Below are 12,577 nucleotides of genomic sequence, written 5' to 3'. Positions count from 1 at the left end.
ATTACAAAAAAGTTTTTAAAAAATATATCTGCGTAGAGCATGCTGCCGCATGCTTTTAATCCCAGCTCGAGGGAGTAGAAGCAGGCTGGTGTACACAGTGAGTTCCAGGACAACCAGGGCTCTAACACAGAGAAACCCTGTCTCCAACAAAAATCAAAACAAAAAAGTATAAGTTGCATAAAATGGTGGATGTCTATGGTTCTAGCATTTGGGTGGCGGGAGGATCAGGTATTCAAGGCCATCCTTGGCTACTTAATGAATTAAAGGAGATTCTGTCTCAAAAACCAGTGATCTGTTTGAGTTCTATGAATAATTTAGATAACAATGATATTTACAGGTGTTCACAAAACCCTGCCATCGGTTTAGAATTAAGTGAAATTACTTTTAAAAAAACAGACAGACTTCAAATTAGGTTTATTTTAACTTTTTTTTTCATTTCACAGAGAGAGAGAGAACATCTTAGAGTGTGGGGAGATAACTCTGCAGGTAGGATGCTCGCTCCACGAGTGTGGAGGACCTGAGTTCAGATCTTCATCACCTAGGTAAAGAGCCACACTGTTGGCAGTGGGGACAGGATGACTTACTGGGGCTTGCTGGCCACTGGCTTAGCAGCAGGTTTAATGAGAAAGCGTTTCAGAGGAGTAAGATGGGAAGTGACAGAGCAGGACACCAGTGTCATTGTCTGGGGCCACACACATGGGTGTACGCACTCACACACAGAATACATAAATAAATGCCTTATAGTCGGGCGGTGGTGGTGCACAGCTTTAATCCCAGCACTCGGGAGGCAGAGGCAGGCGGCTCTTTGTGAGTTCAAGGCCAGCCTGGTCTACAAGAGCTAGTTCCAGGACAGGCTCCAAAAACTGCAAAGAAACCCTGTCTTGAAAAAAAAACAAAACAAAACAAAACAAAACCCTATAAACCCTATAAAGGTGTATTATATTTCTCACATATAAACTTTAAGGAGAACCTCTGCATAGCATGAGTGCTGTGCTGTTGAGACACGGTGATGGCACACTGCACTACTCACTACACACTGTTATGTCCACCATGTTATTACTATTTCCACATCACCATAGGTCAAATCCGCATAAACAGAAAAATATAGCAAAGAATCCAAGATGCTATCTAAACACTAACTCAGTTATATTATTAAATCTTGATTCACTTTTTGTCTTTTGCTACTGAGCCTCACAATATGGTCCTGGCTGACCTGGCTCTTGATATGTAAACTCGCTGTGATCCTTCTGCCTTTGCTTCCTACAGTGCTGGGGTCACAGACAGAACCACCATGTCCATCTTGACCCACACTTAAAAGCATTGCACGTAAAGCTTGGTATCTTTTCCTTTCCCGAAAGTGTATGCTTACCAAGGCACTGCCCCCAAGATATATCCCCAGCTCTGAAAAGTTAATTGGTACATATAAATGGAGCATTTCATTTTGAGCTGAAAACTAGAGGTACACTCTCAAGTCACGAGCAATTAAGAAAGCCCTGAAGTGCTGCACAGTGGTGGCGCACGCTTTTAATCCCAGCACTTGGGAGGCAGAGTCAGATGGCTCTCTGTGAGCTCGAGACCAGCCTGGTCTACAAGAGCTAGTTTCAGGACAACTAGGACTGTTACACAGAGAAACCCTGTCTGAATTAAAAAAAACACAAACAACAGCAACAACAAAAGCCCTGAAGTATTAAGACACAAGCAATTCACTTCTGCACTCAGCCTTGACTACCAATGGGTCAGAATTAAACTTCACTCCTAGTTATAGATAACAGATAAACAAAAGTAGCTGACTGTTCTGCACAGCACGGAACAAATTGGACTTTATCTTTCCTGTGGACACTAGTCATGCAATTTAAAACAGTCTGAGCACAGCAGCTCTCTTTTTTTTTTTTTTTTTTTTTTTTTTTTTTTGGTTTTTCGAGACAGGGTTTCTCTGTGGCTTTGGAGCCTGTCCTGGAACTAGCTCTTGTAGACAAGGCTGGTCTCGAACTCACAGAGATCCTCCTGCCTCTGCCTCCCAAGTGCTGGGATTAAAGGCGTGCGCCACCACCGCCCGGTGAAATTGTTTGTTGGTTTTTTTTGTTTGTTTGTTTTTTGGTTTTTTTTTTTTTTTTTTTTTTTTTTTTTTGAGACAGGGTTTCTCTGTGGCTTTGGAGCCTGTCCTGGAACTAGCTCTGTAGACCAGGCTGGTCTCGAACTCACAGAGATCCGCCTGCCTCTGCCTCCCAAGTGCTGGGATTAAAGGCATGCGCCACCATCGCCCGGCAGCAGCTCTCTTAAGTTTATTTTTTGACCAGATTAGTTTAGTTCCTGATAATTAGAGATTTCAGTGGCCTAACAACAGGGGTCTGATCCCTACTACCCTGAGTTGTTTGAGTTAAGGCCTCACTTGGTAGGACACCAGGGTGATCTCCAATTTGAGGATTACTAGTTAAGTACCAACATGAACTTCAAAAGTTACCGCCTGGCAATTTTTATAGTTTTAAAATACTCTTTGAAGCCGGGCTGTGGTGGCGCATGCTTTTAATCCCAGTACTCAGGAGGCAGAGTCAGATGGCTCTCTGTGAGCTCGAGACCAGCCTGGTCTACAAGAGCTAGTTCCAGGACAGGTTCCAACGCAGCAGAGAAACCGTGTCTCAAAAAACAAACAAACAAAAAACAAAAAAAAAATGCTCTTTGAGTATGTATTACATATATATATATATACATAGATACATGCGTGCATGCATATATACGCATCTGTTTTTGAGATGAGATCTCTTACTGAATATGGGAACTTGGAGCTTACTGATTTGGGTAGGCTGGCTGGCCAATGAGCTCTAGGGACCCCAGCATTGGGACTATAGACAAATTACTATAGCCCTTTTCCACCCTGGTGTAGCACGTATTCTTATTGATATTAATAATAAAAACCTGGAGTCAGATCAGGGGGTGAAAGCTAAAGGATGAGAGCAGAGCGGCCAGACACTAGAGTTCTTACCCTACCCGTGCTCAGACTGCAGACTGCATCCGAGCTCCTGTCTCCTCCTGCCCTATATTTCTCTCTCCTCCGCCTCCCTAGTGCTGGGATTTAAGGTGTGTGACTCCCCAAGTACTGGAATTAAAGGTGTGAGCCGCCACTACCTGACTTCTATGGCTAACTAGTGGTTTAGCTCTGCACTCTGATCTTCAGGCAAGCTTTATTTGTTAGATTATAAACAAAATAGCACGACATACCCCAGCCTTTTCAAGTGGTTCTTACATGGATACTGGGGAGCCAGTTCAAGTGCTCATGGTTGCCTGGCAAGCAAGCACTCTACCAGCCGAGCCAGCTGTATGTTGTGCTTTTATGTAACAGTCTTGCTAACTTGGCAGCAATAGCAGAAACTTCTTGATTTTGTTGTTTTTTCAAACAAGGTCTCACTATGTAGCTCTGGCTAACCCAAAACTTGCTATCTATATCAGGCTAGCCTGGAACTGCAGGAGATCTGCCTGCCTCTGAATATCAGGTATGCTGGGATTACAGGCATCCACCACCATGCCTGACTCCACTTTGTTATTTTATGTCTTTAAATTTGTTTTGAATTTTTTTATCTTTTGCACATCAGGGATAACGGTTCATAGGTTTATTTTCTTGTCATCTCCTTGATTCTGTTGTCAGGAATGAATTCAGAAATATTCTTTCTTTGAAGGCTGTAGAGAATTGGTATTTGGTTTTTTGTTGGTGGTAGGTTTTTTGTTTGTTTGCTTTATTTTTTGTTTTCTTTTGCTTGTTTGTTTGTTTTTAAAGCAGGGTTTCTCTGTATTGCCCTGCCCATCCTGGAACTTGCTCTGTAAATCAGGCTGGCTTGGCCTTGATTTGCCTGCCTCTGCCTCCTGCGTCCACCACAGCCTGACTGGTACTGTTTTTTTTTTTTTTTTTTTTTTTTTTTTGCTACCATTGACCAGTGAAGCCCTCTTGGTAAGATTGTATGACATACTCAATTTCTCCCCCCCCTTCTCTTTTTTTAATTGATTTTTATTGAGCTCTACATTTTTCTCTGCTCCCCTCCCAGCCTTTCCCCTTTTTCAACCCTCCCCCAAGGTCCCCATGCTCCCAATTTACCCAGGAGATCTTTGTCTTTTTCTACTTTCTACTTCCCGTGTAGATTATACTCAGTTTCTTTAAATGGTTTGTTTTGTTTTTGGCATTTACTTACAACAGGGAGTGGGAATTGTCATGGCACTCCTGTGGACAGCCTGTTCTTTCTTTCCACATGTGTGCCCAGGTATCAAACTCTGGTCGTCTGGTTTGGCAACAAGTGCCTTTACCTCCAGAGCCGTCTTGCTACTTTATATAATTAACATCTATAAACCTTATTCAAATGTCTAACAAAGCCCCCAACTCATGTGCATCTTTCTGGAGTGTGTACACATGAGGTCAGGTGCTGGTGCAGAGTTTCAGATCCCTGGGGCCTAGAACCACAGGCAGTTGTGAGCCTTGTGACATGGAATCTCGGCTTCTTTATAAGAGCATTATTGTAGCTGTAATCACTGAGCCCTCTCACCAGCCTCCACATCTGGGAATTTAAAGAAAACTTTGTGTGTGTGTGTATGGGTGTTATTTCTGCTATCATGTCTGTGCACCGTGTGTGTGCCTGGTGCCCATGGAAGCCAGAAGAGGATATCAGAGTCTCCTGGAACTAGAGTTACAGGTGCTTATGAAAAGATTTCCCACATAGATTCTAAACAAGGTGCTTAAGGGAAAGGAGGAGGATGGGCTCAGGAAGAAAGTAGGACACACCTGAGACCTGAGCTTCTCTCAGGGAAATACCTAGTTTTCTCTTTATCTAGTTCCGGGGGGGTGGGGGTGATACAGCTGGGATTCTGCTGAACTCACCATGAAGGCCAGACTGGCCCCAAATTCTAGATATGCCTGACTTCAACCTCCTCAGTGCTGGGTGATAGGCATGTTCCCAGTGTAATGGATTAATAAAAATGCTGCAGGATCCCTGGTGGCAGGCAGCAGGGCATGTGGCTGCAGGCAGTGGGCAGGGGGCCCTGAGAGCATCCAGGCCCAGGCAGGGACGGCTGCAGGACCCAGAGCAGTGGCTGGTCCTGGGCAGGGAGACATGCAGCGGTGGGAAAGAGACAGAGACATGGATAAGCATGCCATGCAGAGTGAGGTTGGATATTTATTTAGTGGGTTATGGAGGGGGAAGGGAAGAAGAACAGAGAGGGAGAAAGAGGGGAAGAGACAGAAGCTGCCTCTTAGAGAGGGAAACGGAAGAGAGTCAGGCTATAAGCAGGAAGGAAGATCTGCCTGCCTCAGCAGGTGGGGGTGGGCGTGGCTTGTCTCCTAAAGGGGCAGAACAGATCATTATACCCAGCACACCTGTTTTTATGTAACATGTTGAAATGTATGATACAGCTGTCATAATTATATAAATTTCCTTTTATCTTCTAATTTTGTTACCTCTGTCAGTTCTGATCAATTTCTATTGATTTTCCTCTCCTCCCCCCATGGATTATAATGTCTTGCTTTTGGATTCTAGTCTTAACATATCCTATAAAGATTCCTTAACTTACAAGATGTATTTAAGATTTGTGAGGCTAGATCAGAGAAATGTGTAGCCTAGGGTAACTTTTTTCATTAGCAGCAAAATGACATTTGGGAGCCAAACAATTCTTTTGTTTGTAGAGAGGATTCCAGTACACTACTTTTCTGCTGGTTTTTCATCCTTTTTGTTTTGAGACAGGGTCACTCTATGTAACTGTGTAACTCTAGTTGGTCTGGAACTTGGCAGGATGTTCTGTGTTGCATGGGTTGGTCAAAAAAAGAGGTCATTCTGAGATGAAATTTTAAGGGCTGTGTGGCAGCAGGGAGGCCCAGCCTCCGAAGATCTAAACCCTGAACAGCAAGGCATATTCATGGATTGTTACACAAAGTTGTTTTTTGGTTGAAGTATTTCCTCATAGCAAGGTTCTGTCTAATCTATACCCCTCTGGAGGGAAGCATCACATGCCCTCGGGACTTTAGTCCTTTCCTGTGTCAGTTGTTTTACCTGATAGTACAAGAGCCTCAGGCAAAGTCAGGGAAGGCTGCAAAGTCCCTTCAGATAAACAGCTAAGGTCAGCGTACTTGTAGAAAACTGCTTTTCACTCTAGTGTTTAATCCTAGAAACGGGCTGGAGAGATGGCTCAGTGATTAAGAGCATTGCCTGCTCTTCCAAAGGTCCTGAGTTCAATTCCCAGCAACCACGTGGTGGCTCACAACCATCTGTAAAGAGGTCTGGTGCCCTCTTCTGGCCTGCAGGCATACACACAGACAGAATATTGTATACATAATAAGTAAAATAAATATTATTAAAAAATCCTAGATCCAGGGAAACTCTTCATTCTAGTACTACCCCCAGATTGATGGAGGAAGGTCATTGGCTAATAAAGAAAACTGCCTTGGCTCATTTGATTTGCCAGCCTTTAGGTGGTTGGAGTAAACAGAATAGAATGCTGGGAAGAAGGGAAGTGAGCTCAGACGCCATGCTCCCCTCTCCCTGGCAGACACGATGAAGCAAGCCGCCTGGTCAGACATGCTGAATCTTTCCCGGTAAGACTAGTGCTACACAGATTATTAGAGATGGGTTGATCGGGATATGAGAATTAGCCAGTAAGGGCTAGAGCTAATGGGCTAAGCAGTGTTTAAAAGAATACAGTTTGTGTGTTGTTATTTCGGGGCATAAGCTAGCCATGCGACTGGGAGCTGGGGCGGCATGAACACAGCCAGCAGCTCCCCACTACACCAGATACAGTGACTCTACTAAATTCCTACAACAGGAACTTGCTGTATAGCTCAAGCTGGCCTTGAACTCAGAGACCCTCTTGCCTCTATCACCTGAATGCTAGTATTAAAACATATGCTGTCACCATTCCTGAGAGGTTTTTTTTTTTTTTTTTTTTTTTTTGAGGGAGGGTGTCTTACGGTTACCACTACTGTGATTAAATACCATACCATGACCAAAGCAACTTGGAGGGGTGTTAATTGGCTTACATTTCTATATCACTGTTCATCATTGAAGGAAGTCAGCACAGGGTAGGAACCTGGAGGCAGGAGATGACGCCGGGCAGAGTGCTGTTTCCTGGCTTGCTCATCATGGCTGCTCAGCCTGTTTTCTTAATAGAACCCAGGACCAGCCCAGGGATGACTCCACCCACAAAGGCCTAGGCTCTCCACCATCAATCTCTGATTAAGAAAACGCTCTACAGGCTTGCCTACAGCTCAGTCTTATGGAGCATTTACTCAACTCGAGCTCTCCTCAGATGGCTCTAGCCTGTGTCAAGTGAGATAAAATTAGACAGCACAGAGGGTCTCACTACGGAGTCCCTGATAAATTCTATTGTACACTCTGGCCTTGAACTTGCCTTGGCTTGGCCTTCACAGGGCTGAGGCTGCAGGTAAGTACTACCACAGCTGAGAGCATTATGGGATTTTTACCAGCATCCCTGGTGTCTACTTCCTACAAGCTAGTAACCCCCCTCACCTAGTGGTGACAATGAAGCATTCATACTCATACTGCTGACTTTCCCTGGAATGTGAGGGGAGTTAGCCTTAGTTGAGAACTGTGGTTTTAGATTTGCCCCACTGATGATGTAGTGTTCTTCTGAAGCCCCATGAATTGTGAACTGTTGGTTAGTCTGATTGGAATAGGCTTTTGTGGTTGTTTATGTTGGGAATGCTTTGGATGGTTTCTTCTCTATTTTGACACATGCATGTTCTGGTGAGTATTCAAGGGAGACTCTCTGTGTATCTCTGCATTTCTCCATCTGAGTGTTTCTGTGGTATTCAGCCCCACAAATACAGCCATTTTGATCAGCTCAGCTCAGCGTGTCTTCCAGGCTTCAACTCACCTGAGTTTCTTGTCTTAGCGCCTCTCCTGGTCTAAAAGCTTTCAAGGTATTAAGCTGAAGTAATATGAGCCACCTCATTTGTTTACTGTCTCTCTGGAATTTAGCTTATAGCCATCATTTTGAATCTTTTTCATGTCTTTTTTAAAAGATTTAAAAAAATTTATGTGTACAGTGCTCTGTCTGCGTGTATGCCTGCAGGTCAGAAGAGGGCACCAGATCTCATTACAGATGGTTGTGAGTCACCATGTGGTGGCTGGGAATTGAACCCAGGACCTCTGGAAGAGCAGGCAGTGCTCTTAAACCATTGAGCCATCTCTCCAGCCCCTTTTTCGTGTATTTTTATTTATTATTTGATTACTTCAAATTAGAGGGTAAATTTTTTTCTATTTTTATAACTGGGCCAGAAGCAGCAGTCCTATTGATAATATTAATTATTATTAATAATTGATAATAATAATTGATGTGGATCAATTATTAGTTAAAATGGAAAAGCATCCTTGAACATTTACTGACCAAATTTTTTTTAGTGATTTGTATAAAATCAGTGTCTGTCGTATTCTTTGCTCAGTCTTTGTTCCCTGGAATTCCTGTGTTGCAACATGGCTATTAAATGGTTGCTAAAGCTTGCTATCATTTCTAATATTCCTCTTTACTGCCCGTTCTCACAGCTGGGGCTAAGTACTGGTTACTGGGACCCTGTAACTATTATGGAGTAGCACACAATTAAAGGACATGCACTAACCTGATGAGGCAGAGCGGTGAAATGTGTCATGCTTTCAAGGCTTTCCCACAACAAGCTCAAAGGCTTCCAGGAGACTTCTGTGTTCTAACTTGTATTTTCTAGTGGCTGAGGCTTGGGCATCAAAGCCAGTTAGCTTGATTGAAGTTGAAAGAACTGGTGAGTTAATACGGGGGAGAAATGTGAAAGAAGAGAAGAATCATTTTGCCGAGTATGAGATGAAACTGTACCGGAGAATAATGCTGCGAGGATGGGAGTGACTTGGAACCCGCTGGTGGTGAGCCATGGGAGAGCAGGGAAAGTAGAAGAATCGAGATGAAGCCGAGAATTTTACTTGTGGATGGGGTTTGCTACTTGGTAACTGCTGCTGAGTTTATAGCATGTCTTGTTAGGTATCCAAGTTTGATGATTTAGTCAGAGCATACCTGGGAGAAAGGAAGATACAGTTGTAGCAGAAAGGGCAAAACCATAGTTCAGTGGAATTTTACATATGCTATATATAACTGCAGCAGACTTAAAATACAAACCCTTTGTAGATTTGTTAATTTTTTAAGATTGGAAAAAATGTGGATTGATAATGAAATACAGCTTTAAGCTTTCTGAAAATGAGGGTTGCTTTTTGGTATCAAGACAAAATATTTAATGATGGACATTTTCATCTTTGGGTGAATTTCATCAAGGGTGTCTCTTATTTCATGAATACTTTTGATGATATGGGTGAGTTCATTGGTTAAAATATCTGTTTTTGTTCAGTGGTATTAAGTCTTTAACAAGTGTTTGTGTGGGATGGGACGGCTGTGTAGCATCACCTGCCTTTTGCTTTCCTTAACCTAAAGAAGCTGAGAAGTTTTTCTTGGTCTACAATGTGTGCTGTAAAGCCAAGATAAACGCTTAAATCAGGAGATCAGAGCATCATCTGGTCGGGAGGTGGAAAAGATGGACCGTCTCATTCTGGAGACCCATGTCCTGGAGGATATGCATTTGTACTAATGTTTGGTTTTGCTTTTTAAAGCAAATTGTATAATGAACTTTCACAAAAGAAACCTCTATCTTCTCAGAACACTTTACTGCAACTTTTTTTTAAGCTTGATATTTATTGTATCATTGTGGATTTTAAAAAAATAACTCCTGTTTTTAAACATTATTCAGAAGGGAATGTAGTGAGCTATTTGAAGTTCAGAAAACCCACAGGCTTTAAAAGTCAGAGAAGTAGGCACATGAGAAGTAGTTTTGGTTTTCTTTTTTCTGTATCGGCCTTTGCTTCCTATGTATCTGATACATTTTATAAACTTGAAATAGACCCAAGTTTCACAAAAGAAAAAGAACATAAAATAGTTGAGCAGGATCAAAGTAGCAAAACTTATCAGTACTTTTAAAAACAGTGCATTAAGTAGCCTTTTATAACTATAATCTGAATTTATAGCTGTATAACTTTTATAATTATAATTTGAATTTTGCTTCATATTTTTGAGTATATTGAAATGACAGTTCTCTTTTAAAACTTTGACCCCTATCTCCCAGAAGGTCCTTTTCAGTTCTGCAATGGGACTTTCAAGAACTCAAAGGAACTTAGCTCAAATTCATAGCTATTTTAAAATCTTTTTATCTGTTGGCTAAATTATTTTTTATATAGTAGATTGAAATGTACAAATCTAAAATTTCCTGGAATGATTCTTTTCCACCTCAAGTGGGGAAAATTTTTTCCCATGAACATGACAATTTCAGAGATTTAATTTTTTCCATATGTCTTTTATAGATTTCATTTTATAAAAAATATTAAAATGAGATTTTCCTCTTTCCGTTGTTCTCCATGGTTATCTTTTGAAGTAATTGTTGAAATGCTGTGGAAACTCCACCTGTAAAACACCTTTCTCTAAAGTATTAAAACTGCTGGTATAGCTCAGGGTAGATCACTTGCCATGTCCTGTATGAGTTCTTTTTTTTTTTTTTTTTTTTTCTGTATGAGTTCTGAGTCAACAACTGCCCTTCATAAAACCCTTGTGGAGACCCAAAAATGTGAGCCTATTTTCACCTTGTCTAAAGGTCAGAGAGTTGAAACTTAACTTCTGTTCCTTCAAGATTATTGTGTTTCTACCTCAAACAAAGGTCCCACCTTGATTTAGATCAGAGAGTTCTGATCTCTCAAGGTTATTGTCAACAGGTGTGGCTAATATTTAGACCTTGTATTTCAGGTATTGAGAAGTAGATATGTTTCTACCTCAAACAAAAGTCTAAGGACCCAACTAAGTTCTACTCCCTTAGGGAGATGATAAACCCGTGGAGTGGTTTGCCTACAGAATGTTTTGGTCTAGGGTGTGTGACTCCTCTTGCCCAGCAATCTTCAACTGGTCTGTTCATTTTCTTGTATCATGTTAATGAAGTTTTTATCTTACTCCTAGTTTTGGGGGATCAGGTATTTTAAGCAGTTGGAAATTGAAGCACTCTCTGGAACTCCCTCCCAGTACCATCCTGTCTCTGTTTTATTTCACATCTCCGTTCTCTCATCTTTCTAATCCCCATGCCCCTACCTTGGTAAGTGGCATTTTTGTCGAAGCTGGTCTCTGACAGTTACTGAATAACTTTTGTTTCTTTGGCTGTGGAAGCCAGTGAGGGCAGTATAGGTACTTTATTGTTTCTGGTATGCGTGTTTGCATTTGGTCTTTAATGAAGATGTTGGACTACTGTAAAGACTTTATTAAAGTTTTTGTTTTGTTTTCCTGTTTTCTCTTGCCAGGCAGTGGAGGAAGAAATGGCAGGCCCTAGTCAACTCTGCATTCGCCGCTGGACTACCAAGCATGTAGCAGTGTGGCTGAAGGATGAAGGTTTCTTTGAATATGTGGACATTTTATGCAATAAGCACCGACTTGATGGAATCACTTTACTCACACTGACTGAATATGATCTTCGATCTCCTCCTCTGGAAATCAAAGTCCTAGGAGACATTAAAAGGTTAATGCTTTCAGTCAGAAAATTGCAGAAAATCCATATTGATGTCTTGGAGGAGATGGGATACAACAGCGATAGTCCTGTGAGTCCCATGACACCGTTCACCAGTGCTCTCCAGAGCGCAGACTGGCTCTGCAATGGAGAGCCCACACACGACTGTGATGGACCCGTCACTGACTTGAATTCTGATCAGTACCAGTACATGAATGGCAAAAACAAGCATTCTGTTCGAAGACTGGACCCAGAGTACTGGAAGACCATACTGAGTTGTGTATACGTTTTTATAGTATTCGGGTTTACATCTTTCATTATGGTTATTGTTCACGAGCGAGTTCCTGACATGCAGACCTATCCACCACTCCCGGATATATTCTTAGACAGGTAGGTTTTGTTTCTAGAGTCACAGCAGTAGTAATGTGGGTAATTACATTGTGATTGTAGCTGGCATTGCCTTGTCTGGTGCCATCAAAGGATATGCTCTGCCAAGCATGGTGGCACATACTTGTACTCTGTGATCTGAAGTAGGTGGACCACAGGCTCAAGCTCTGGGCAGTTTATAAAGGATATTATGTTAGGGGGGTGTTTGTAATGGACTCAGCTGCCTTTTTTTTTTTTCCAGTAGTACAAAATAATTCAGGGATTGATTTTGTTTTTTATTACACACTGAATAAAACTAAGCAAATATATATTAAATAAAAAAGAAATAGTTGAGGGCTGAAGAGAGGTCTCAGCAGTTAAGCGCACTGGCTATTCTTTCAGAGGACCTGGGTTTGATTCCCAGCACCCACATGGCAGCTCACAGCTGTGTATAAGTAACAGTTCTAGGGAACCCAACACCCTCAGACAGACATGCATGCAGGTAAAACATCAATTTAAATTTTAAAAAAATTAATAAAAATAAATGTTAAGAAAAGAGCTGGTGGTGTTGCATGTCTTTAATCCCAGTGCTTGTGAAGCAGAAGCAGGCAGATCTCTGAGTTCAAGGCGAGCCTGGTCTATAAAGCAAGTTCCAGGACAGCCAGGGCTACA

The 12,577-nt window shown here is 41.9% G+C and overlaps 1 protein-coding gene across 2 annotated transcripts in view; it reads left to right on the top strand.

Moving 5' to 3' along the window:
- The window catches only part of Samd8 (sterile alpha motif domain containing 8), a 51,333-nt gene that overhangs the window by 19,128 nt on the left and 19,628 nt on the right, over positions 1 to 12,577 (top strand). For both annotated transcript variants that reach the window (XM_057786228.1, XM_057786229.1), the window contains exon 2: positions 11,337 to 11,929. In XM_057786228.1, the coding sequence (XP_057642211.1) occupies positions 11,337 to 11,929 (593 nt within the window). The remainder of the gene's footprint in view (positions 1 to 11,336; positions 11,930 to 12,577) is intronic.

This window comes from Chionomys nivalis, chromosome 12 (genome assembly GCF_950005125.1).
Source record: "Chionomys nivalis chromosome 12, mChiNiv1.1, whole genome shotgun sequence".
Classification (NCBI taxonomy): domain Eukaryota; kingdom Metazoa; phylum Chordata; class Mammalia; order Rodentia; family Cricetidae; genus Chionomys; species Chionomys nivalis.
The sequence above is the reverse complement of the archived record's forward strand: the minus strand, read 5'-3'. Positions and strand labels throughout refer to the sequence as shown.